The 26,884-nt window shown below is 43.4% G+C and overlaps 1 protein-coding gene across 1 annotated transcript; it reads left to right on the top strand.

Moving 5' to 3' along the window:
* The first annotated feature begins 50 nt into the window (after positions 1-50).
* ppp2r5b (protein phosphatase 2, regulatory subunit B', beta) lies at positions 51-26,737 on the top strand. Its single transcript, XM_049029177.1, is given in 15 exon segments — positions 51-874; positions 1,263-2,401; positions 7,438-7,634; positions 8,010-8,111; positions 8,314-8,406; positions 8,610-8,740; positions 10,793-10,852; positions 11,598-11,706; positions 18,078-18,131; positions 18,509-18,559; positions 19,743-19,862; positions 20,963-21,090; positions 21,287-21,388; positions 22,713-22,731; positions 22,733-26,737. Coding segments are annotated over 14 exon segments (1,509 nt in total). The 5' UTR covers positions 51-874; positions 1,263-2,208; the 3' UTR covers positions 22,883-26,737.
* Positions 26,738-26,884: the final 147 nt, after the last annotated feature.

Here is a 26,884-nt window from a genome sequence, read left to right as displayed (position 1 = left end):
TAAATTCTTTGAAATCGTATACGTATAAAAAACCCACACATTCCTGAAAACGACAATCTATTCGCAACAAATCTTGTACAAGACGTTGCATCTAAGTAGAGAGAATTTACTTTAACCTGCAGCATCATCTGTCTTTCAGATTTATATATTTCGCTTGTGTGAGATATTGAGCGGTTTGATTGTCTGTATTACACCTATAAGTAAATCGTCTTATCCTGCCTCAGAACTGTTTGTTCCTACCGCTAGGGGGCAAGTCGAGGTTTCAAATAACCTATAATCTACTTTATTCTCGATTAGTTTTAAGATTTTTTTTAAAATTCTAAACAGTTATGTGGAAAGCAGTCTCTAATTAACTACGGCCACAGTATAACTACAAAACTATAAGTGAATCCTGCACGTAATATGAAAAAAATTAAACATTGTCATTAAGTGCAGGAAAAAATGGTATATTGAATTCAAACGGAGGATAAATTTGACCCATCTGTACAGGCCGCATGTTTATAATTTGAATTAAATGTTTATTTCTGAAGATAAAACCTATTTAAGTGAATGCCCGCACAGCAAATATATCGATTCACGCTAGACCAAGTTACAAAACAGAAAGGCTATAGAACTCAAATACTTTTTTATTTATTACAAGTGTGTGTGTGTTAAACCAATAAATACTAGCAAGTCTCTAGTTTTATAAATACATTTCATTAGGCTTATGTGTTTGAATGTGTCATATGCATATATTCAGTTAAACAATTCGAGTGTGATATTTAATTTACTTAGTGAAACACCCACTGAAACAGTCGTTAACCAGACTGCACAAGATACCAAATTCACTTGACCTCCAAGTCGAAACCGTCAAGATAAAATAGACACGGTCAAGGTAACGCACAATGTCTGCACTTCAAATGGTTATGAGACAGCAGAACAAAACTGAATTGAAAAACGACACACAGGAACAGTGGCTTTTCAATGCATATTACTTAATTAGGCGTAAAACACGGCGACTAACGGGAGACGGTGCCACTTTAGGGAGGGAGGGAAGGGGAGAAGGAGGAGGGGTGGGAAGAAAGACAGGAAGATCATACAAACAGTCAATAGGAGATTCGGGGGACAGCTAAACGGAGGACAATTGATTCAACACAAAACAGCAGAGAATAACCAAAACATACAGACACACGAATATACAAACGGAACAAAGGAATATAACGTGCAATAAAGACGGAACGAAGCAGCCATTATCCGCAGTGTGTGAATCTGTTTTCTTGCAGCACCTGAGCGCTGAGAAAGACACGAATGACACGACGAGGGAGGAAAAACTAGAAGGTGATAAAGGCTGGAAAAACAGCACAAACGACTGTTGGGGGGATCTGCTGTAAGACGGAGCCGGAGAAGAAGAGCGCAGGGTGACAGCAGCAGCCGCCAGAAGGCTCGCACATGTCGGCACGTTTGAACTCCGCATCCCCGCCCTGCGTGGATCGTCCGCTCATTTCCAAATAGCACGAAATACGGCACAAAAAGGACATATTATCGAATGACAGACCATCGAGAAGAAGAGGTCGGATGAAATTGGTGAAATTTTGTAGTTAATAGTTTATTTTTTGTTACATATACCGGTGACAATTGGGTTTAAAATGATTTTATTAGATTTGCTTTTGCAGATTGATGTATATTCGTTATAATACTAGTTGAATAATTGCAACACATTTATTTTATTCGTTTTGTGTGTGGATCTATTTATTTATGTCATAAATATATAAATAAATACCAAATTTAGGCCGGTGACTTACTGATGACGCCAATACGGCAACGAGATTGTAGTAGACGAATACATATGATGAATTTGATCTCTATATAGAGATATAAATATATAGATATATACGTATATATCTGTGTCTATCTGTATTTACGTGTTTATATTTTAAATGAACCCATTTTCCGGGTATTAAGACGCGTTCAGACGGCTAATCGCCGTGGACACCTACATTGCTCTCGCAATCTTTAACCTACCTAGCGATCCACTACACGTAATCCTTTCATTTCTCTACCAATGAATTTCTACGAACAATCTAATCGCCATTAAACATTTCAATACTTTGTAAAGGTCATCCGTTTTAATGAATTAGTTTATTAGTTAAACCACAGCAGCTGCCTTTTTTTACTGCTTCCATCATCCACGGAACATCCCTCCTCCTGAGTACCAATACTACTGCAACGATGGACACCACAAAGCTGCCTCCGTCCAGCCCCTCTTCGCCGACCACCGGCTTCTCCGTGCCGAGCGCGGAGAAGGTGGATGGCTTCCCCCGCCGGTCGATGCGCCGAGCGCGGCAGCGCCGCTCTCATAGCTCGTCGCAGTTCCGATATCAGAGCTCCCAGGTCGAGCTGACGGCGCTACCATTACTTAAAGGTAAATCCGACGTTGTAAACCCCATTAAATCTGTATTGCGGAGCATCGCGTGTGTTGGACTATATTAAAAATGCACATATCATAGGAACATCAAAGAAATGGAATCAGTATAAAGAACCTTGAAATCTTTCTAAAACGAAATGGATATATACGGTTATTAAGGCGTTTTATGACCTCGTCTTAAAGCATTCAGTACTAATGCATCTAAAATATACCCGGTGTCAATAATTAGCTCGTTTTGCAGCATTAGAGGTAAATCATTTTGTTTACATCAGGGCCAAAGAGGGCCTTAATAGGTAATGCTATGAACTTAATGTTCCAACAGTTAAGGGAGCCTAATTTGTTTCGGCTAAATAACTACAGGTACGACTGTAGCCACCAGACTAAAACAAAAAATAAATAAATAACAAAATAGCCTTTTTTTGTGTGGAACGAAAAATATCTCCCACTTTGAAGTTTCTAGTGTGAGACAAGCTTGGGGGTTAATTATTACTGAAAATCAGTCATTTTATACAGCTGACTGATATTAGACTTATTTTAAGAGTTTTGGTGACATCTTCAGGGAATATGTTGTTTTTGCGGCCTACTAAGATGATATTGCTCTATAAACACAAATGATTCTGAAGACGCCTGACACCGTTATCACTTGGTCATATTTCGTATCGGCATCTTTGGCAATGACAGTGCAAAGCTTTAAACGCTCTCCAGTGGTCAGCGGATGCAGAACCCTCTGCCTGTTCGGCATGGACCTGCATGCTGCCAGTTTCATGCACAGGCCAGTGTGAGTACAGTTCATATCCTCAGTCTGTCCTCCACCTGAAAGGCAATGTGCCATAACGCTAAGGAAGCCGGGATGCCTGGGTTTGTTCTTGACGATCTCTGATCTGTCCCTTAGGGTTCTGGAGACAGAAGCTCCTTTCATCTGAATCACATGATATTATGGGATTTAAAAATAAAGCAAAAAGCGGGAAGGTGCTGATTTGCTTACAGCACTTGGTGTTTCTTATTCCTCTGATTTATTACGAAGCAGCCAAGCTAACACTCGTATGCAGGCTCATATTTTGTAAGCAGGGGTGTATCTAGACCCCCTGACAAAATGTCACCTTGCACCCCCCACTCAATTTTCTGAAAAATGTATTCAATGGCTCCTGAATCTGGGAATCATGCCCCCCCCCCCCCCCCGATGCCCCGGACCATTAGATCGTACCTTAAGGGTGTATCAGAGCAATATATGATAAAACTGTCGATATGGTGATCATCAAAAATAAACTATTCACATGGCATCACTTCTAAATATTCAATATTTTGGGAAAACATTTATCGCGAAATGAATATAGCTGAAATGCTCTAAATGTCTTCATATGTGATATTCTACCAGTACCTCTGGCTGCCTAAAATTGCACCATGTTTGCATTTAAAATCTAAGTAACATAAAAAAATATATATTTTTTTTGGCGTGAGAGCAGTTTTCATTATCCTGTGGCCTGTACTCTTAAATGAACCAGGAATTAAGATTTAATCAACAATCCAAATTCACCTCTTTGACTCTATCTGTGAACCTGAACAGTTTAATCAAACATCTGCTGGGAAATGAAGTTCAGAGAATAGTACAGTAATGAAAGGAAAGAAGGACTGTCAGTGGTCTCCATGCCATGCTGCCAGTTGTGCCTGTAGCAGCTGATGTTTTGCAGGGAGCCCGGCGCTCTGCATGTATACATGAATGTATGCATCTCTCTGCATATGTCTGAATACATTAGGTGTTAGCGGCGACCGTTGTGCGAAGGGAGAGAATGCGAGAGAAGCAGTGTTTTCATTGCCGGTGTCCTACTCTGGCTCCTACTTGGCGCTTCTTCTTCAGGACCTCGTGAGTGTCTCTGACTCTCCTTAAATAGCCGTTTGCCTTAAGCCAAACTCCTCAGTCGAAGCTTAGAGCACGATGCTGTGCCCTGGTTCCCAGAAGTCACACTTTGCACTGCCCCCCCCAAACATGAATGCTCTTCAGATATTGTCAGTTTAGGTTGGTTCTGATGGGCATATAAGGTTAATTTTATGTTTACGTTTGCCTGTCTCAGTGGACATAGCTTGATGTGATATGTCTTAGGTTTGGTGTATATTTGTGTACAGGTCATGGCGCTGATTAGCTTTGCATCTTTCAGTGGTGCTTTAGCTTTTGTCTGTATGTAACTGGTGCTGTTAATATGTTTTGCTGGCTCCTATTTGACGGCTGGCTATTCACCCTGCCTGCGTGTTGGTTTGAATTTGAGCATGTTGAGCCGTGTGTCATTCTATGTATGTCACATTGCTATTGTGTTTGGGGTGTGTGAACGTTATAATGTGTCAATGTGTCATGTTGTGTGTATTTATATTTTGTGTGCATATGATTCACTGGTGGGTTAGTGTATTTATGCATGAAAAGTTGCAAATATACGGTTGTGTATGCCTTTCTCAGTAGTGTCACACCCTGCTCTCTCTGCCCACCCGGCCCCCCTGTCTTTCCCCAGGCTTCCTCTCCCCTCACAGCTGTCCCCTGTTCTCCCCTTCGTCAGTCTTGTATTTAAGTCCTTCCCGGTCCTGTGCTCCCTGTTTGGTCATCGTTATTGTCATTGTTATTGTCATTGTTATTGTCATTGTTATCTGTCAGTCCCCTGCGAGGGTGTTCACCTAGACTACAGCCTGCATTGGGGTTGTGCCTTACACGCAGTCATGGCAAGTAGACTAGTGAAGGTGTGTTTGTGTGTTTCTTGTTGTTTTTGGGTGCTGTGTGTCTTTGTGCATGAGTATCTGTGCAGGCCTGGGCCAGTACATCATTCTCTTACTGGGTTTGTGTGTGCGTGTGTGCGTGTGTGTGTGTGCGTGTGCGTGTGTGTGTGCTTGTGCGCATGCGTGTGCTTCTGCATCTTTGCAAAGTGGAGGACATTTGGAGAAGCTCGGTGTAAGGTTACAGTAGATATGGAAACTGCTTCCCATTGCATCCAAAGCTTCGCAGATCAATAGAGAATGGGAGGATGCAGAGAGGCTGTTGGGAGGGAACTGGAGTAAATGGCCAGGACGACGGGATGGGATGAAAAGAAAAGAAAAGAAAAGAAAAGTGTGAACGGGGACGGAGAAACAGCAGAGCTAACGATGGAGAGGAGATGAAATGGCTGGTAAATGTGTTCACTCTTAAAAGCATTAAAGGAACACAAACAGTCATGGGAGAGACAATTGTAGCACTCGATTGTTCTCCAAAAATCAATGTCTCAAAAGCAAAGAATTTTAACTGCTTAAAGAAAGTGAAATCGGCATGATTTTAATTAGCACATCACAGTTTGTCAAACAGTGAACTACAAAGAACATAGTTGCCTGGCAAAGCAGAGAAGTGGGACCATCTTTTTTTGGCGTAGATACACTTACAGCATTAGCTGTGTTGTGTCTTGACTTAAGCATCCGTTACAGTCAATTACTATTAAGGTTCTGTTTGTGTGTTTTAAGTCTGGGGTGTGGGTTGACCCGAAATGGCCCGAACAGAAGCATTATTTAAAGAGGAGCACTGCAGCTTCTGGAAAACCTGCAGAGAGTCACAGAAAATATGCAATAAAAATGCAGACAAAACACAGAGACGTGGGCAGAGATGTAGCAGGATGATGTCACCCGTATATCTTCCCCAGTCCCCTTATTCTGTTTCCCTGTATCCCAGTTTTACTTTCTATATTTAGTGGCAATCAGAGAGTTATGGATATTATGCAGTGTTTTATCTAGTGGATCAAAGTAATTCATAGATTACAGAATCAAAGTAAAACTTTTATCTGAATTTGCCTTATCTGAAAGCCAATGCCTTAACACCCCCTTCCATCTTGTTCAACTGAATTTAGTTAAAATAGTTACATTGTTTACCACTTTCACGCCGTGCAGAAACACAAGTAATACCTCTCTCCCTTCTCCCACCAATTAATATTTCCTTTCCTCACAGACTTCTTAAGGATCCTCTCATTTACTTTGCATAACCTGACTCTCCCTTTTTATCCTTCTGTGATTATTTGTACCAGTGTTCTTTCTTCATAGTTACTATCCATTGAAAGCGGAATCGAAGACTCTCCCACCTGTTTTTGTTACGCTCTATTCCAAAAGTTCCTCTCATTCGTAAACTCAGTCCTCATTAAGACGACAACGATGTAAATCGCCAGAGTGTTTAATAGGCGTTAATAGGCGTTTTCTTCGGTAATTGGCTAACGAGGATCTGCACTATGATGCAGGCGCGGAATGAGTGACGTAGGCAGAGAACAGGAAACACACCTCTGCACTCAGACTGTTGCTTCTTCAGCTACACCTGCTCTCTGCCGCCTGTCACGTTGTGCTTTTTATGATAATAACCAGTGCTGTGCTGAGGCAACAGCATTATAACCATAAATGACTCGGTTTCATTTTCTTTCCCCTTGCATTGTAGTTCATATAGCTTGTGTTAGGAAGTGGATATCGTTTGTTAATGGATAATGGATGTTACTCATTTTCCTTACCAAGCTCTTTGAATGGATCTGGCAGCTGGTCTTTGTTTTCCTGCTCTTATCCTGCTTTAAAATGCAGACACAAAGGCTGCTGACCCCACGTGCTTCTTTCGCAGTTAATCTGGCAGTTATCCACACTCCCTAGGTGGGTTGATTGGTGAAACCTCCTGCAGGTTTGGTGCAACTCTCCCCTTACCTTTCCTCTCTTCTTGTCTCCACTCCTCTCTGCTCCTTTCCTTTCTACTTTTCTCTGCTCTGCTCCTCTGTTCCCTGCACCTCTCCCATTGTCTTGTGTCTGCTCCTCTCCTCTCTTGTGTTCCTTTTTTTCTCTTCTGCTCCTCTCCTCTGTGTTTTCTTTTCTCTGCTCCTTTCCTCTCCTTCCCTCTCCTGTTCCTCTTTTCTCTGCTCCTCTCCTCTCCTCTGTTTTCTTCTTTTCTCTCTTCTTCTCCTCTCCTTTGTGTTCCTCTTTTCTCTGCTCCTCTCCTCTGTGTTCCTCTCCTCTCCTCTTCTCTCCTCTATGTTCCTCTTTTCTCTGCTCCTCTCCCTCACTCCTAGATGCTCCTGTGGCAGAGCTGCACGATCTCTTCTGCAAGAAGCTGCAGCAGTGCTGCGTGCTTTTCGACTTCTTGGACTGCGTGGCCGACCTGAAGGGCAAGGAGGTCAAACGGGCAGCGCTCAACGAGCTGGTGGAATGCGTGGCTACTGGCCGGGGGGTGCTGATCGAGCCTCTGTATCCCGAGGCCATCAAGATGGTAAGGCTGGGCATGGGGAGGGCAGTGGGGTTTTGGAGAGAAACTGGGCAGGAAAGCAGAAGGAGGCGAAGGAGTAAGTGAAGTTGGGGAGAAAAGACAAAATGGTGGCGTTAACTGTTAAAATCACACAAATTTACCTGCACTGTAAAATCCAGAGTAACCTGATAAAATATGAAATCTTGGAGCCCAAAGTGCTGGGTCTGATATTCTTGAAACTTATACAATACATGTGCACTATATTACTGAATGCCTGACTTCCTGTGTGTCAGCCATCGTCTGGGTAGGAGCCTCATCTGAAACCCTGTAATGTGACTCTAAGGTGCCATGCGATGTACTGTGCTGCACCTTATACTGAAATATGTCTCCCCACTTCAGATTTCGGTGAACATTTTCCGCACGTTACCACCCAGCGAGAATCCCGAGTTTGACCCGGAGGAGGATGAGCCGACCCTGGAGGCCTCCTGGCCGCACCTGCAGGTGGAGCTCGCCTCACCTGGAGCCTCACACCCATAAGGCTGCCATCTTCCTTCCTCCATGCGTCTCCTTCCTTTTCATCTTCCCTTTCCACACCTCCCTCACCTACTCTCCATCTTCGTGTTTATATACGTCGACCTGCTTCATTTCATGGTCGTGTGTTTCTGTACCTTTTTGTGACACTGATCCCTGTCTCTCTCTCCAGCTGGTGTATGAGTTTTTTCTGCGCTTCCTTGAGTGCCCAGACTTCCAGCCCTCTGTGGCCAAACGCTACGTGGACCAGAAATTCGTCCTGCAGGTGAAGATGCCTTTCTCGAGTTCGTTCACCTTGGTGTGCGGCTTTCAGTTCCGAGGATTAGAAAAGATGGAGGAAGCTGTTGAAATGCAGGCGTTTTTGCATGCGGCGGTTTCGGACCAGGTAGATCTAATCGTCCAACCCTCTGTGTCCTTGCAAATGGCCACCTGCGTCTGCGTGCGGCGTCCCTGCCCTGAACTGCACAGCTACTGGAGCTGTTTGACAGCGAGGACCCGCGGGAGAGGGAGTACTTGAAGACCATCCTGCACCGCGTCTACGGCAAGCTACTGGGTCTGCGGGCCTACATCCGCAAACAGATCAACAACATCTTCCTCAGGTCTGTACCTCAGGTCTGTAGGCGTGGTTCATTCCTGCCGGAAGCTTCCTTCTCGACGTGGAAAAGAATAGTGATATTTTATTCACCGCCTACGCCGTCTTGCTCTCATTGAGGCACACAGAGTCAGCCAGCATCCAGTACCCCTGGCTGTCATCAGGTTTAATGACCTGGGATTCAAACCAACAACCTTCTGATCGCAGACACAGAGTCTTAACCTGCTGAGCCTGGCACCTCCCTCCGTTTACATGTATATCTGTTTTATAAATTAATTTGAGGGTGTCCCTCTCTGTTATTCCTATTCCTGTGCATTTATTCTTAGAACACATGTGCTTGGCAGACACTCTGTCGCAGCTTCCTAGCAGGAGTACTGCGCAATAAATGCGAAGAATACTGTGGGGTAGATATCAGTGCTGTATCTCTAATAGATCATTTATATTAGAAAGCAAGTAGCAGCTTATTGACTGTGTAGTAATGCTTAGGTTATAGTACAGGCCTATGCTTATAAAGACCAAGGCTATTTGACTGAGATTTACTAGTAGTCCTGATACTTAAGGGATTCCTGCAAGAACTGATCCAGGATCAGCTGACCCTATATCCTAATCTTAATCCCAGCCAATTTGTGCAAAGAGGTCCTTAGACAGGATTAAACAGAAGGAACTGTTGGGCGTGCAGATACAGCAGGCAGTTCAGAGACGCTGGTTAGCCTAAACGCGCGTCTTTGGGCCGCAGGAGGAATCCCATGCAACAGTGGGAGTAATTGTGAATTTCGTACTCAAAACAGAGGTGGGATTCAGTTCTGCAGTGCTGGAGGCGTGGTTCCCGCTGAGCCACCATACTGGCCGTTTGTGGTGTACTGGGCTCCCGGCTAAGTAAAACAGGCCCGAAAAGCACAAGAAGCCTAGGATATATATAAATAAGTATACAGTCCGCATATAGCTGTGCCTCTCGCCTCAGGCACTGGAATAACACATTGTGTTAGCATGCTTCTCCTCACACTTATGAATGAGGTTTTATCTGGTCTGTTTTCTGCTTTTGTCAGAGTGGGGTAGAGGTGTATCTGACAGGGCTTTATGCCCCCCACCATACCCCTAATATATTTAAATATCTTTTAATCAGTTGCGCCCTCCCACCTCCGGGATAGCCTCCCTATTCGTCAGGCTATCCCGTCTCTCCTGGTGGCGTGTTTTCCAAATTGCCCAATGAGATGCTCCGTCTTAAGGACCCGGCATTTAAAAGCTCTGATCCGATTGGTCAGTCCAGGCACACTGAAATAATGAAGTGAAAGTCCTGTTGAAGGATTTGTGAGGGTCCTTCCATAAACGTCCCTCTCTGTAGCTGGGCTGGGATGCTGTGTTTCTCCGCAGCAGATAACTCCAGCTCTGAGGAAGCGGCCCGCCGGGCTGATTTATGGAGCTGCAGAGCTTCACTGTCCTCCACGAGGAGAAGTGTGTGACAGAACCTAAATGAGCCCCTCAGCTCGTCCCCGCAGTCTGGCGAGTGTGCCGGCGGCATGACCTTGCTGGTCATCGTTAAGCCTTTAAATCAGTAGCAAACAAACTGTCCTTTAGCAAGACCGCTACACCTTCCTCTCGCCCTTGGTTCTGCTGAGTCTGGATTGTGCCCAGCCCCCCCAGGTGTGATGCAGTTCCTATATGTCAGGGGTGGGCAGTCTTATCCGCAAAGGGCCGGTGTGTGTGCGGGTTTTCACTGCAACTCCCTAATTAGGTTACTGATTAAAGGACTGATTGGCTGAAGAGTCCTCACACCTGGGTGTGAACTGCTGACCTAAAGGTTACCCCACAAACCCGCATACACCCGCATCTTACCCTTTGTGCGTGAGATTGGCCACCCCTGCCGTATGTCATTCACATCAAACAGGCTGAAGTGAAATTCTCTCCCTACGACGAGGTTTGGGGGAAAAGGTCAGAAAGTTGGGCGTGTCTTTTGGCTTCTTATTAACTGCTATTGTTTTGGCACATCCTGCCTAATCTGCTTGTCCACTGTGGTTTGATTGATTGCAAGATGCTTACAATCTGCATTGTGTGGTTCCAGGTTCATTTACGAGACTGAGCACTTCAACGGCGTGGCAGAGCTTCTGGAGATACTGGGAAGGTAGAGATTTGCGTCTCTCCAGATCGCTGACGCCGTGGGAAAATAGTGTAGCGACCGGCCTAATGGTCCTGCGCTTTAGCGCCCGTGAGGCGAGCCGCACTTCGGCGGGAATGACGCTGTTGCATCGCACATTTTGCCCCCCCTCTATTTTGCAGCTGTGTGGTAGAGGGAGAGACAGAGAGACGGGGAGAGGATGAGGGTGAGGATGTGAGTCAGAGTGCCGGGGGGATGGGGGGGGTCACGGTGGAGTTTGCTGGTTTGTTCCATCAATGGTATTTATAGCACTAGTCTCTCTCTCCCACCGATATAAAAAGATCCTCCCTTTCCTGCGAGAGGGATTGGTGTAGAGACAGAAAGGAAAAGTAGAGAGAGATCAATCCCAGAAGGTACGGAGAACTGGGAAAAGGGTATGGGGGGGCAGAAAAAAGGATCTTCCTTGGGGGGGCAGAAAAATGAGGGAGGAAGCCAAGGAGAAAAGAGTCAGAATGCCTAGAATGGATCGGGGGGGGGGGGGGGGGGGTTCCTGATTTCAAGTCTCCATCCTTTAATGCGTGGAGGTGGCCCAGAATTTGCAGTGAAAAATAAGAGGGAGAATGAAAGCATGTTTGGATTGTGGATTTGCTCGGCAGTGAGCAGGAGTAGGAGCAGGAGCAGGCTGCTGTGATGAGTCTACAGCTTCTGCCATTTGTTCTCACTTCTGTCTCCTCTTCCCCATCCTCACTCTCCCATCTGCTGCATCCCAAAGCATCATCAACGGCTTCGCCCTGCCTCTCAAGTCAGAACACAAGCAGTTCCTGGTGCGGGTGCTGATCCCTCTGCACACGGCCAAGTCCCTCTCCATCTTCCACGCGCAGGTCAGTGCCCTGTCAGTGAGAGGCAACGTGGCGGGTAGGACTGTGCCTCATTAGGGCAGGAACATGATGGAGGCTCAGGAACACATGGGCTGTACCAGGAAGATGCACTGAGATCCAGGCAGGACTGCGCCTCATTAGGGCAGGAACATGATGGAGGCTCAGGAACACATGGGCTGTACCAGGAAGATGCACTGAGATCCAGGCAGGACTGCGCCTCATTAGGGCAGGAACATGATGGAGGCTCAGGAACACATGGGCTGTACCAGGAAGATGCACTGAGATCCAGGCAGGACTGCGCCTCATTAGGGCAGGAACATGATGGAGGCTCAGGAACACATGGGCTGTACCAGGAAGATGCACTGAGATCCAGGTAGGAGGAAGTTAGGAAGCACATGCCCAGGGTGATCAGATAATCCATATGAGGAAGGACACTGAGTTAGGACAGGATCTGTAAACTTCCATTCCAATTAAAGGGACCGAGATTTCACTTGCTGCGTGCTGATTGGTCCGTTTCCTACAACCATGCATGTGTCATTAATGTTAATGTGAATCAGCTGGACAGGTCAAAACGCAAGAAGAAGTGAACTATTTAGCCAAGCAGAGGAACAGTGCAGCATTGTTTCAAAACCACATGTGTTTAGCTTATCCTAAGTCCTCTATGTGGCCTCTCGTCTTAACATTGCAAAATAGCAGCTAAAATATGGCATTACCTTGGAAGTAAATCAAACATAAAAATATCGCAATATTTGTCCAGCCTTCCTGGACATTATGTAAGTCATATCTAGTACTTATTTGAAGTTGTCGTCTTTTCACGAAAGATTCCTTTTCAAGATAATTCTTTCGGCACAAATAAGCGATAAGAAGCTTTCAGCAGTTTGTCCAGATACAAAACAGTTTCTTGATTTTGACTATTCAGTCTTTTTAGATAAGCAACGTGCTAAATGAAATATTTCTATTTCTTGACTTTGGACTTCGACTTTAACGGATAGCTTGGGTATTCCCGAGGCTGCAATGCTGTCTACGTTTGTCCTGATCCATTTAGTCTTGGTGAGAGCGATGTTACGCAATACTCAGCTCTACAGTTACACAGATTCGGTGTTAGCGCTGAAAAAAGGTAAAAGTTATATGTTTGCGTTTGCATCAGCATTGGCCAATCAGTAAGGAGCTTTGGTATATAGAGGTTATGTGTGCAGAAATACCAGCTTACCGTATTTTGGAGAGTTACTAAGGAACTTACCAATGATATTAAGGAAGCTGCAAAGATATGGGCGAAACCTGAAAGGAAAACAGAGTAATTCTCATCCGCACTTGTGAAATATATGAAATTTGTGAAAATGCCGCTAAGGTTATATTACAAAATCCTTTGCCCCTTTTTGTTCCAACATCTAGCTAACTAGCTAGCTTGATTTATGAGGTGACTGCTTATTGCATACTGGTTAGAAATGGAGCTTTCAGGAATAGGTTTACGTCACATGGAGGTGGATAACAGTGGAATCTTAGGTAATCACTGCGCAACATGTACGTAGGAATAAACCGCGGAGGGAAACGGCCGAAGCCCTCATTCAGCATCTGGAAGTCAGTCAGTGTCTATATTCACTTATTTTAAAAGATCCATCAGGGTCACAGAAATGTGAAATGAGTTTTATATCGGAAGCCGTGGGGTCATTCTGGAACTGAAAATATTTTTTTTCCACTTTTGGCAAGGCGTTGGTATTCGCATGCTTAACACGTTCACTGAGCAGGCCTTAACACTTCCTGTTTTGTGCCTCTCAGAGTAAAATCTCCAACTTGTGGAAAAGTGACCAGTTACCAAGTGATATGAGGGGTCATTATATCTGATAGGGCAATGTCAAGGCCACAGGACCAGATTTTGACAAAAAAAGTGGGGGAGATTAGGGCAACTTCAAGGCCGATCGAGACAGAATCATATTTACACTGAAACAGAGAAATTAAAGTCATATTTATATTGAAGCTGAAAGATGTTTAACTTGAGCCAAAGGGGCATGAAGAAGCATATTTACATTGAAGCTGACAGACAATGATTGCCAATGTCATTGTTGTCTCATAGCTTTAATGGGGAGCACTTTAAAATAATCTAGTGCACCTTCTGAAAATGGGTGCTGCTGATCAAATTTTTATACCAGCCAACCGAGTAACACTACTAACGTGGTTCACCTGCATTGGAGAAGACCGGGGTGACAAAATTAATTAGGGAGTAGAAGAGTTAAATAATCTCCATCCATTCATCCATATTCAGTGCTCATCTTTGTCATATGGGTCACATTATTAACTAACTTGCTTATCAAAATTTTAATTATTTTAATTCTGATTAATTTAGTATGTGGGAAGAACTGGTACAGCTGATTATATGTGGAAGTAAAGTACAATTACATATCTTTTTATTACCAATATTTTCTGTATAATTCCTTCTAATCGTCCTGAGTGCAGTTTTTATAAATATTATTTTTGTAAGATTTTTAAATATTAAGGAGAACGGCATTTAATAGTTCTCTGTTTCATAAAAACAGATGATATTATAGTCATTATTTGTTCTGTGTTGCTTATTTATTTGCTTATATTTATTTAGCAAATGCTTTTGTCCAAAGCAATTTATAAGTGAGGCAAATAGTACATTAGTGAGACAAATATTCCATTACATTAGTACACTAGTACATTAGTGATTGAAAGGGATTGTTTAAGTGCTATATATTCACCTGATTGTAGCTGGTAAAATAATGCTGGCATTTGTCGATAATGTTTTTGTCTCTCATTAGTGGTTACCATAACTTTGCACTGGACAAGAAGTAACGGGAAAAGAATGGATGGGATAATGTACATAAAGTGCAATAGCTGTCATGTTTCTGTTTGATCATTAGAGGGCGTTTGTGAGTGAAATATCAGCATTGACGATGACAAACAGGATTTCTCCACTGTGCTCCATCATAAATCACAGGCATTATCAGTATGATTTATTACCTGTCAGCTACAGTCGCCGGAAACCTCCAGAAGGATCATGTGCACTGTAATATGGAGAGAGCAGTAAAATGGCAGCGTAGAACAAGTAAATACAAGGAAATTAACATGAGTTTTGACTGTGCGGGAAAAGCTAATATAAGTTTAAATTAGTGTCTTATGTGACTTTATCAGGGAAAAGTGAATTTAAACCCTCAGTCCTCTGCAAAGCTGTAAAGAGACTGTAAAAGGCCGTGCCTGTGCTCATTATTTATTTTTCAAGATTTATCATGAATGTAATAATGAACTACATTTCCTGCAAATACAACAGACGTTTATTTAGCGATTGTGTTATTTTGTAATTATTTTTAAGGGTATTTGGCCAGTTCTGGGGCGGCATGGTGGTGCAGTGGTTTGCACTGTTGCCTCGCACCTCTGGGACCCGGGTTCGAGTCTCCACCTGGTTTACATGTGTGTGGAGTTTGCATGTTCTCTCCATGTCGTCGTGGGGTTTCCTCTGGGTACTCCGGTTTCCTCCACAGTCCAAAAACATGCTGAGGCTAATTGGACTTGCTAAATTGCTTGTGTGAGTGAATGGTGTGTGAGTGTGCCCTGCGATGGGCTGGCCCCCCATCCTGGGTTGTTCTCTGCCTCGTGCCCGTAGCTTCCAGGATAGGCTCCGGACCCCCCTGCGACCCAGGAGGACAATGGGTTTGCACAATGGGTGACCAGTCCTGCCAAGTAGGTGTGACCAACGATTCTGAAGCAACTTCTCTGGAGTTGGGACTGTCCACTGCGGATGTTTTAGCAAACTGCTAAAATCCAGACTCCCGAAACTGTTCATTTCTCGTGGTTCTTCTCTAGTCACAGTGTCGTGGCGAAACCCCCACTGGGAGTGAGATGTTACATAAAAAATGAATTGTTGCATTTGGTTTTTTGGTGGCATATATATATACACCGCGTGCTGCCCCCCCCCCCCCCCCCAGGCAGCAGAGCTCTCTGAATCTCTGAGTGTGTTACCATGTGCTGTGTGTGTGTGTGTGTGTGTGGTATCCCATTTTCGTCATTACATTTATGCTGCTGAGAGAGTACACCCGGTGCGTATAACTACTGTGCTGATCTGGTATAAGAGCACTCTCTGAAGCTGCAGTGTGGCCTACATTTCCCTGCTCCCCCCACTAGCATCCCCTCCATGCATTATTCAACTCATGCCCCCCAGTAGTATCCCATCCATGTATTATTCAATCCATAGACAACAGAATGTGGGAGTTAGGGCAGGGGGAGGGGGTAAAAATATTTATGTTTTTCAAGGGCACCCAGAATTAAAAGGAAATGTAATTTTCTGCAAGAAAATTAAACACAGATTGGATCTTGGAGAATGTACCCCAAAGCCTCAAGTAATTAACTAGGTGGGCAGGAGAACAGCAGCCACCCCTAGGGGGTGACTAGGGGCTTCCGGGTCATCTGAGGAAGTAGGGAATGAGGGAAGGGGGCGTGTCCGACCTGTGACCCCAGCATGGGCCGCTGATTCGCGCAGGCAAATAGTGGAGGAGCAGTGTGTCTCTGACTATGTGAATTGTTAAATTGTGTGTGTGTTTGATAACTTATGGCTTGTTCCTGTTAGCCATTGTCATTTTGGTCCACTTTGGTTTTCTGGAGAAAACATTGCATTGTGTGATATCATTATAAAACTATAAACACTAATGATTGTACTGAAAAATGATGAACTAGTTATATGCTTGTACCATCTTGAAAGGGCTCTTTGATGTCATGTTCTATATTAAGGTCTGTAATGCCTCTGATTTGAATAGCTGTCACAGTTATTCTTTAAACATCAGCATGGATTAAGATGCAGAATAATGGTTGTTTTCATGCCCCTCCTCTGTACCTTTATATCCTCCTGGATTCCCTGGACTTTAAGCTGTCAGCTCCTTAATCAGCACTCCCTTCATCAGCATCATTGTCCCAAACCAGAACTTTCATTGTTCACACACAGTCTGTTTAATCTTAGGCTAATGCTCATTTAAAGTAGAAAAATTCCTGTAGCTCTTTGCTCTGCTTTTGGTTCTGCAGAGAAGAACCATCCCTGCCTATTTTTTTTTTCAAGGAATCAAGGAATTACTCTAGTACTTGTTAAAGGCCCAGCTCACAAGCTGGGAAGAGGGTTACATCATCCTTTCTGATGTAAACACTCACGCAGTGCCCGCAGTGCCTGCTCGCCATGGCGACAATTGTGGGGTGCAGCCGCTGAGCGGAACTCACAGTGACCTCTCTCAGGATTTCTTTTGCGGTCTGGTGGGTAACCCTAAGGGGAGGGGGGGGGGGGGTGTTGTCCCTCTTATTTATTTAACCGTCCAGTGTATGATATTTGTAGCATTCTATGATTATTTATAAACATTACCGCCAATATTTGTGTAGTAATTCCAAAAATTCTAGGCGTCTCCACGATTTTGGTAACTGGTGAATGTGTACAGGCTTTCACCGCAAATAAAAAGCAGAAACAAAATGAATGGTTGCTTCCCTAGTTATCAACATGAGCCTGAGCTTTATAAAGACCCCAGGAAATGCGAGGCTATGCACAGCTGACGTGGACAGTACCCTGCCCCCTATTTTGTTTAAATTTAAGGAAAAATCGGGGCAGGCTCTGTGTGCAGTACAACAGCTCAGTCCTCTTCATGTTTTGCCATAAATAAATTCGCCTATAGTGACATCTGAGGAATGTGATTTCGTCTTGCCATCTGTGGACAGATTAGAATCTTCGCGCAGGCGGGAACACACATTGGCTGAAGACCCAACCAGGGGCGTACTTAGAGATGAATGGATAGGGGGGGCTGAACGTTTACTGGGGGGGGGGGGGGGTACAGCAAACTGTTCATGACTTAAGCCAATAAATATGCATTTATTTGGGGGGGGTTTAAAAAACAATTTAAGGGGGGTTAACAACAACCCTGGTCACGTCAAAGTGTCCTTTTGTTTCCCAAATCAGTTCTTGGGGACCCACAGACAGTCCAGGTTATTGCTTCTTCCCGGAGAGCTGGGAGGCAGCAAAAATATGGACTTTCTAGCAGGGAACTCGGACGGAGCAAAAATGTGAACTTTCTAAGCAGGGAGCTCGGACGGAGCAAAAATTGTGAACTTTCTAAGCAGGGAGCTCGGACGGAGCAGAAATGTGAACTTTCTAAGCAGGGAGCTCGGACGGAGCAAAAATGTGAACTTTCTAAGCAGGGAGCTCGGACGGAGCAAAAATGTGAACTTTCTAAGCAGGGAGCTCGGACGGAGCAAAAATGTGAACTTTCTAAGCAGGGAGCTCGGAGGGACCAAAACCGTGGGCTGGCTGGGGGTCCCTGAGGACTGGATTGGGAAACACTGCCTTATGGCAAATCTCCCTTTACAAAGCCGTGCCCGTTTGCTTATTTCAGCTGGCGTACTGTGTCGTCCAGTTCATGGAGAAGGACGCCACCGTCACGGAATACGTAAGTCCCAACCACCCACTCAACACTGCTCGCGCTGGCTTACACTTCCCGGCTTGTGCAACATCCAAGTATTTCTGTTTTGAGACCAGAACCACTGTTTCCATTAAAGAGCTGGTTGTGCTATTCTGGGGGTATCATGTAACACTGTTATACATTAAAATGCAGCGTCTCAGGTCGCTGTTGCAACTGCTGCTGTAGAAATTGCCTTTATACTAGAATGGATGCAGCAAAGTACGCTGTCCAAGGGGGAACCTGCTGAGACCCAAGTGGGATCTTAATTCCCAAATGCAGAGCGGTACAGAGTAGTGGCTGCACCACTGCTGTCTACACAGGAAGCTGCTGTTCGAGCCCATATTGATTCTGTTCCCCCTTGTCAGATAATCCGCGGTTTGCTGAAATACTGGCCGAAGACTTGCACCCAAAAAGAGGTGAGAAAACTGGAGGAAAGTCATGTCATACATGCATGTGAAGGTGCTGGTAGCAGGTATGGATGAACAGCTAAACCAGGGTAGCCAGGCCACTGTTCAGATGGTTTACGAAGATGTCGTACCGTAGAGGGGTTTACTGATGTAGAGTACTGCGCAAAATTCTTAGGCAGTCAAATTAAATGTTTAAAGCTGTTTATCTGGGTAGTAAGTGTATGTGTCTGGACCAAAAAATAAACCGTTTAATATTAGAATATATGCAAATTAATAGCAACACAATTAAAATTGGAATTTCTTCTGTTCTCAACTTATTGATATCTCATTGGATGGCTAGGAGAACATCGCTTCAGTTCCCAGAGCTCTCCTCAGTGGCACCTCAGCCCTTCGATATATATGTTAATATCAGTTAATTCATAAATTTAATTTAATTAGTTTATGAAGTCAACAAGGTACTGATTAGCCAAACTGGGTATGCTAGCGGTCGAGTCAAAAAATACATGGGTGTGTAGTAGTGATGGACATATGAACCTTGAACCATTTGCTGTATTTATTGTCCCCACTAGATGGTGCTCTTGGTTTGCTTTTTTGCAGGCTTTGAGCTCTATTATGATGAGAGAGCACCATCTAGAGGGGGCAGAAAATTCAGCAAATGGTTTATAAATCTTCATTTACCCATCGCTAGTGTATAGATGTTTACTGCAAATACTGCAGTGACTTCAGGAGAGGTTTTGAAATGGTTAAGCTAACAATTTGATAGACGTGATAGTTTACCCTAATATGAAGATTATTTATTTATTATAAACCTTTTTTACTGGGTTTTCAAAGTAACCAACATTTACAAAATAGTTGCACTTGTAAATATGAGTATGAAGATCATTTAAACATCATTTTCTCTAACTGCCTAAGACATTTGCACAGTGCTACATATCAGTATAAGAAATATGTACACGCATGTGAACTACATCCCTTGGCAGTCACCATTGGTAGCTGCTGTATGTGTCTGACTCTTTTTCTGGGTTCTGAGTTAATTTGTATTCTGTGGAGTGCAGCTAGGTTACCTTGTCGTTTTGATCAGCAGCATTAAAACACTGATGACCGCATGGGGAGAAACTTGATGACAGATATATTTGAGGAAGTCTAGACCTCCATGCCAGTGTGAGCTGATGTACTGCCTCATGGTGAGCAGGTGATGTTCTTGGGAGAGATGGAAGAGATCCTGGATGTTATCGAACCCTCGCAGTTCATCCGGGTCCAGGAGCCACTCTTCAAGCAGATTGCCGCCTGCATCTCCAGCCCACACTTCCAGGTCAGAGATGCCGGGCAGATCCTCATATGTGTCCCCCTGCCCTTCCTGTGCCACCTCCTCTTCAGCTCTACCACTTCCTATACTTTGATTTTGTCTTGTATAACTACACCAGGTCTACCCATCTACTGGAGTGCTATTTAATCTCTACTATCCACCTCCTCATTATCTCTCCCTTCTGCACAGCTCTCCTTCCTCCTCTTTTCTTCATTCCATCTTTCCCTTATCCAACCTCCAATGCCAAATTCAGCTTGTCTTTGGTGCATCGATTGCATTTCTGCATCTCGTTGCTGTCAGATGAAAACCTCCAAAAAATCCATTATTTCAGGAGTGTGGGAAAAAAAATAATTTTCACAGAAACTACTTAATAAAATAAACCCAAAAACAACGTAATGAGACACCCTTAGCATCACAAATAGAAACCAGTCTTTACACAGCTGTCAGTGAACAGTTTAATGTTTTAAATAGACTTGCGTGGATTGTTGTCAATGAGGCAAATATGTCAGTGTCAGCAAGATATAAACTAATCTTGCTTTATGTTCACAGTTATCAATGATGTTAGTTAGCTAGTTATTTAGCTATCAATATTAAGTTGTTAAAATTAGTGAAATAAAAATATAGCAATCCCTATGAACGACTAGCATAAATTGAAATGTTTACTAGAAACATAAACACTTGTTAAATAGATGAATTCATGAAACTTTTCATTGGTCAATTGGATGTCAAACACTATGAGCAGACAGAGGAGAATGTGTATTTTCTGTCTGTAGTATTAAGTCACAATAATCAAAAATCCCTGATGGAATTTTCATTGGAGAGTGACAATATATTAGCAAAGCTTTGAAAGTAGTGACCAAGCCGGAAGATATATGATAGGGAGATTTAAATAAGTTCACCGTTTCTCTTGAATAAATATATCGTACATCACTGTTGCCCATCAAGCCTTCTTAGGTAGCACTTCTCATGACTTAGGACTGCAGCTGTTGAGCAGCTGCTGGCTGGCTGCTCCCCTCTGCGCTTTCAGGGAGGACTTCAGTGGGCCGCTGTCTTACGCCAGGTGCAACTGCCAGGTCCTCAGTGTCACATTCCCTTCGCCCCCCCAGGTCGCAGAGCGGGCTCTGTATTTCTGGAACAATGAGTACATCCTGAGTCTGATCGAGGAGAACTGCCAGGTGATCCTGCCTCTGGTCTTCGCTACACTGTACAGAGTCTCCAAAGAGCACTGGAACCAGTGAGTCTGTCTCCTGTCACCGAGCAAACACTGCGTACACCCCACTTTCAGTAGATCCTCACTGAGCTGATTCAGGATCAGTGCTCAGCTTACGATAGTGATTGACAGGGGCATCATTTGTCTACGAGATCTGTTTACATCGTCACATGTGCTTTTCAGTCATATAGTCCCCTCTTCCTTTGCTCACTGTGTCCAGGACGATCGTGTCTCTCATTTACAATGTGCTGAAGACCTTCATGGAAATGAACAGCAAGCTTTTTGATGAGCTCACTGCCTCTTACAAAGTGGAGAAACAGAAGTGAGTTGTCTGTATGTGTGTGTGTGTGTGTGTGTGTGTGTGACAGAGAGAGAGAGAGAATTAGGTTTATATTACATTGTGGGGATTAAATGCCCCCCACAATGTGAATAAAACCCGTTATTTTGACATTATACGGACCACTTTTCAGGTCCCCACAAAGATCTGAAAATGCAATCAAAATATGAAACATGCCAAAAGTCTCATATTTAGTTTGGTTACTTATGGTTAAGGTTAGAGCTGGATGGGGGTTAAGGTCGTCAAATTGGGATTAGGGTTTTCCCCATAGAAATGAATGGAGAGTCCCCACAAAGATATAATTACAAACCTTTGTGTGTGTGTGTGTTAGTTACACTTCTTGTTTATGTAGGAAGTTCTAACAAATGCAGAAAGAAATTGTTTAACTGGTACTTTTTATGCATTACGATGAGCTTGAGCAGGTGTGTGATGCAGTGTGATGCAGTGTGCTGCAGTGTGCTGCAGTAGCATGTATTCATGTATGGATCTGTGTTGCATGTAAGTGTGCTTGATTTCCTGTCCTCACCACAATAGTAAATAATAAATGACCTTACAAAGATACCCCCACATGATACACTTTGAACTTTTAGTGCCGACACTTTACTTGATATGTCACAAATACTTAGGAATAACTCAGTTACTACTGAAGTACAAATCATGAACGGATCTTGAACAAATATAGTTACTGCCTGAGATGAAAGATGTTATGATTCATAAATGATGAACAAATATGAGATCAGTATTTCGCATGTTATTCATTATTTATTCCTTCATTAGTTCCTTCAGTAGTTCACACACTTTTACCAGAATTTGATACAGTAAATATAGTAGCTACTTGAAACCAAACATGCATCATTATTCATTAATGATGAATTAACATGAGATCAGTATGTAACTAAGACTTTGTGATTAATTAAGACATAAGTAAATGTATAATATTATATCATTTGTGCCTTGTCATGTGTTGCTCTGTGAAGTTTGTGAAGAGCCCAGAAGAACAAATAACAGAACAAATGTGTGTGTGTGTGTGTGCGTGTGTGTGTGTGTGCGTGTGCGTGCGTGTGTGTGTGTGCGTGTGCGTGTGTGTGTGTGTGCGTGTGCGTGCGTGTGTGTGCGTGTGTTTGTGTGTGTGTGTGCGTGTGTGTGTGTGTGCGTGTGTGTGTGTGTGTGTGTGCGTGTGTGTGTGTGCGTGCGTGTGTGTGTGCGTGTGCGTGTGTGTGTGTGTGTGCGTGTGTGTGTGTGTGTGTGTGTGTGTGTGTGTGTGTGTGTGTGTGTGTGTGTGTGTGTGCCCGTGGCCTCCTCCTGACAGGGAGCTGAAGCGGGAGCGGGGAGCGGGCCGAGCTTTGGCGTTCTCTGGAGGAGCAGCAGGAGAGGAGGCTGATCAGCATGCGGGAGGCCTGTCACAATCAGAGGAACCTACAGGAGCGACCCAGCCCACCCCAGCAGGACACTGCACCCAGCAGCAACAGCGCCACCTAGGGCCAGAGCTGTACTCTCACATAGGAATTTCCCTCCAAACACTGCTCACCACAGGGCTTAGCCTCAGAACAGCATGACTACATTTAGTCTCCCACACACACACACACACACACAGAAATGATGCCGCACAAACTCACACAAACATAGATATGCACAGACATCCAATCAGATCTACACACAAATGTACACATAATTAAGCATATGAACAAAATGTTTAATACTGATACAAGCCTTCAGTTACACTATTGAATTACTTCATATTCGTGCAACTGTCCCAAGCATTCCATCACTGGAAGCTCATGCCCTCAGACACTGAGAAACCCAGGCCTAACGAAACTCGAGAGGCGTGCATGTTGGAAAACGACAGACACCTCAACTGACACGCAGACACACAGGTACAACGAAACTGGTACTGAACATCAGGACGGATTCCAGTTAATCTTGGATCCAGCAAAGGCCCCGTTTAAGAACCACCAAAAGTTAGCATTTCCTTTATCCAGAAAAAGGAGAATGATGGATGGTAATGATGATGAAGAAATGATCAAATAATACAATTCATACTCCTACTTCTAATATTACTAGTTTTTATATATCTATGAATAGAGTATGACCATATGACCAAGGAACACGTGGTGCGACTGGTGCAGTCATATGCTGCTAGACTGAAATTACTCTAATGTACGAATGATTTATTGTAGTTCCGTCATATTCGCAGATGTGATGAGAAAACATTATTTCAGCAATATTCGTTTTCATCACATCAAGGTTTTTCGCAGTGGGTGGAAATGGGCGAGCGCGAGGACTCTGTCCTGTCGTCTAGTACGTCTGTCTACATTCATTTAATGCTGAAACCGTTCGGGTGCATATTTTGTTTTTTGTTTTTTTTTTTTTAATCTTGAATTTCATATTTTCGCCTTATTGTTTCTGTTTTGTTATTTTAAATTTGTGGCCCTTGAGGAGAAGGAGGGTTGTCAGTGTTTGTATGTGCATTTGCACAATTAGTTGTGCCCACACACTAGTGTGCATGATTTGTTTATATATTGGAGGTGGAAGTATGAAAGAGTTTATTCGTGTGTTTGTGTGCGTGCGTGTATTTGGGGGATAGTGAGAAGGCATGCTGATTAAAGACAGAGTGAAGTGGAACATTGGAAGACTGTGGGAGTGGGGGGAGGGTGTGTCGGTGTCACTGTGGTGCCCCCAGACTCGTACTTTCAGAGACCACAGTTGGAATCATAGCACTACGATTGTCCTTTGAGCTTCTTGAAAACTGTAGCTGCTAGTAGCTGGTTTCCAGTACCAAACCACCATTCTTCAACATCTCTGACCTGCGTTCCTGTTCACTTTGCATCTCGTACACACGCCCTTCTCCGTTTGGGTCAAACTGCTGGAATGATGACTATTCACTTATAGACTAGAAGTAATTGTAATCAGCTCAGAGACAGCAATAATACGGGACTCTACCAAAACATGGAGGTACCAATAGCGTAACAGACCCAGAGATTAACACTCCTCTGGATTCTTCATTGCCTTGCAACATGGCTTGGTATTTCGGGGACAATCAGCATTGAATGAATGCGTCAAAAGGTGACTTAATTAGGACAAATATTTATTATTGAATATATTGAGAAATGACTGGAATGCTCTTTTTTTTGTATGTTACTTTTTGTTGGCCAGAATTCACATACAGACACTCAGGGTCAGATTGGCACATATGCATGTTCCGATTTATTCAGAAAGTGGTAGGAAATCTTAGTCGGGAGTGATTTCAGTATCACTTTTATTTACCTGCTGTAGATGGACTAGTTTTCTTCTGTACTGAACTAGACAGTGAGTTGTGTATATAGACTAATGCCAGATAGCCTGCTTTTGTACGGTTTGGGACCAGTATATAGAACTGTGTGTGGGCTGGGGGGGGGGGGGTAGGTTTGGGGTTTTAAAGCAATGACAGAGAAACTGACCGGCACTTAAGATGGCACCCGTGTGTTTAAACTGGACAGTGAAGTCACATAGTGTATCTTTACTGGTTTTCTCAGCAGTTCCACATTTGCTCTAATTTTGTTTGTTGTAAACAAACTGCATATTCTGGTGATTTCCTTCCCTGTATGTGTACCAACATCCGTCCCAAAGTTTTGCTTTTTGATGCTGTTGCTCATTCGGTGTAAAGGGGACCCCACTGTTTGCTGTGGTCACATTCAGTCTGCTTCTTACATAATTTGTTTCCATTGAGCTTTTAATACTTTTGTCAGATTGACATAAATGAGGATTACCCAAAATGCACTTGGGATTCTAGTGATGCTATTGGCCGTGTTCAACAAGCATATTGGAACGCTTACTGGTTCAGCCAGGCCTGGTACAAAGAACGACTCGCAGCGTACAAATAAATAATAGAAGATACATGTGTAATGATACAGTAAAAAGTATGGCATTTCACATATTTATGTCAGTTACTCATTGTACACAGCTGTTCATGTTGTATCGTAAGAGTGCATTTCTTCCCAAAAGGCTAAATTTGAAAAGCTGTCAGACGATTTTATTAAACCCCTCAGTCAACACTGATTTTTATGAGGTCATGTGAGCTAAATAAATATATAAATAAATAGAAAACAGCGAACACAGTGGGTCCCCACAACTACTGTGAATCATCGGTGTGTATAAGGTTGGAGATGCTGAACGTACTCCATCCACACATACAGTTACAAGCTCAAAGTCTGATCAAAGGCAAAATGTGTCAGAATGACACCGACGGAGGAGATGAGGAGGATGTGGACAACGCAGGGCCACGGACTGGAGGTCTGGGACCTGCTGGGTGCCGTGACTAATTGACACGAATGTCAAATATTTATAGTGCTGGGGTGGGGATTTAATATGGTCCCCCCCCCCCGATCGTATGAACATGGTTTGTTTTCTGACAGAAACCCAAACCCATCTCTTCTCTGCATCTTCATATTCTCATTCTGCACCATGAGCTACTTCTGACCACGAGTTGCACTGAGTTGCCATGAGTTACACTGACAACATCTCCAATAAATTACTTGGCACTATTTTTAAAGCGCAACATTTATTTTACCGACTGGGTTCTAGTTGAACTGAAGGTCTTGGGTTCCAGCTGCTTGTTGACAGGCAATGTGCTGTCCACAAAAACTCAAGCTTCCACATATCCTCCTTTCTTTATAGCCTCTTACTCTATTTTTCTTTATCTTCCTTCATTTTTTTTACTGACTCATCTATTGTTTCATTATTTACATAGTTTGTAGTTTGACATAACGCTTCAAATAATGTTACCCTGGGAGACTAGAGCTCTTTGACACATATTTATGTAGCTTTTTTTCTTAGAGCGATATAACTATCTTGCTTAAACGAACTAAAGCCGTACCACACTTGATGTAAAAACCAGTATCTTGAGGCCCAGAGAAGAAACTTTTATAGGGGTGTCCAATATCACATTGTCTTTCCTGGAGTTTTACTCCAACTGTCCTGTCTTCGTCTTATTTCATCTTTGATTCTCTCTGCTGCTTGCCTTTTTCTTTTATCTCTTCCAGAAGCAAAATGTATGAATGACCAAAACGAAAAGTACGGATAAATTAAAGGAAAATCATTTGCTCTGACTAGATGAGCGACAGCAGCACCTTGCTTTTGGTGCCTGTAGTGGAACACAACCTCTTCGGCTTCGTTATATTTGTTTTTCTACACTAAAACCTCGTCCAAACAAAAGCTTCTGTAACTAGATATAACATGTTTTAGCTACAATTTCTGGCGGAAAAAAAAATAAAAACCGAGAGAACGAAGAATGTTTTATTTAACGAAGAAACAATAAAAGTTGTCAATTAAAATAAAAAGGAATGTTCTTTTTAAGAAGTGCACGTTTTGTGTTTTTTTTTACAGTCGTTTCCTTCGTGTAATAATTCAGCTGAGTTTTTTTCATATGAATTTATTCTGATTTATTTTGTTTAACTTTACGTTTCGGCGTGAGCATACAGTGAATATACATACATGAGATAGTCT

The sequence above is a fragment of the Brienomyrus brachyistius genome, chromosome 10, assembly GCF_023856365.1.
Source record: "Brienomyrus brachyistius isolate T26 chromosome 10, BBRACH_0.4, whole genome shotgun sequence".
In the NCBI taxonomy this organism is placed as follows: Eukaryota; Metazoa; Chordata; class Actinopteri; order Osteoglossiformes; family Mormyridae; genus Brienomyrus; species Brienomyrus brachyistius.
Note: the sequence above shows the minus strand (reverse complement) of the source record. Positions and strands in the feature narration are given on the sequence as shown.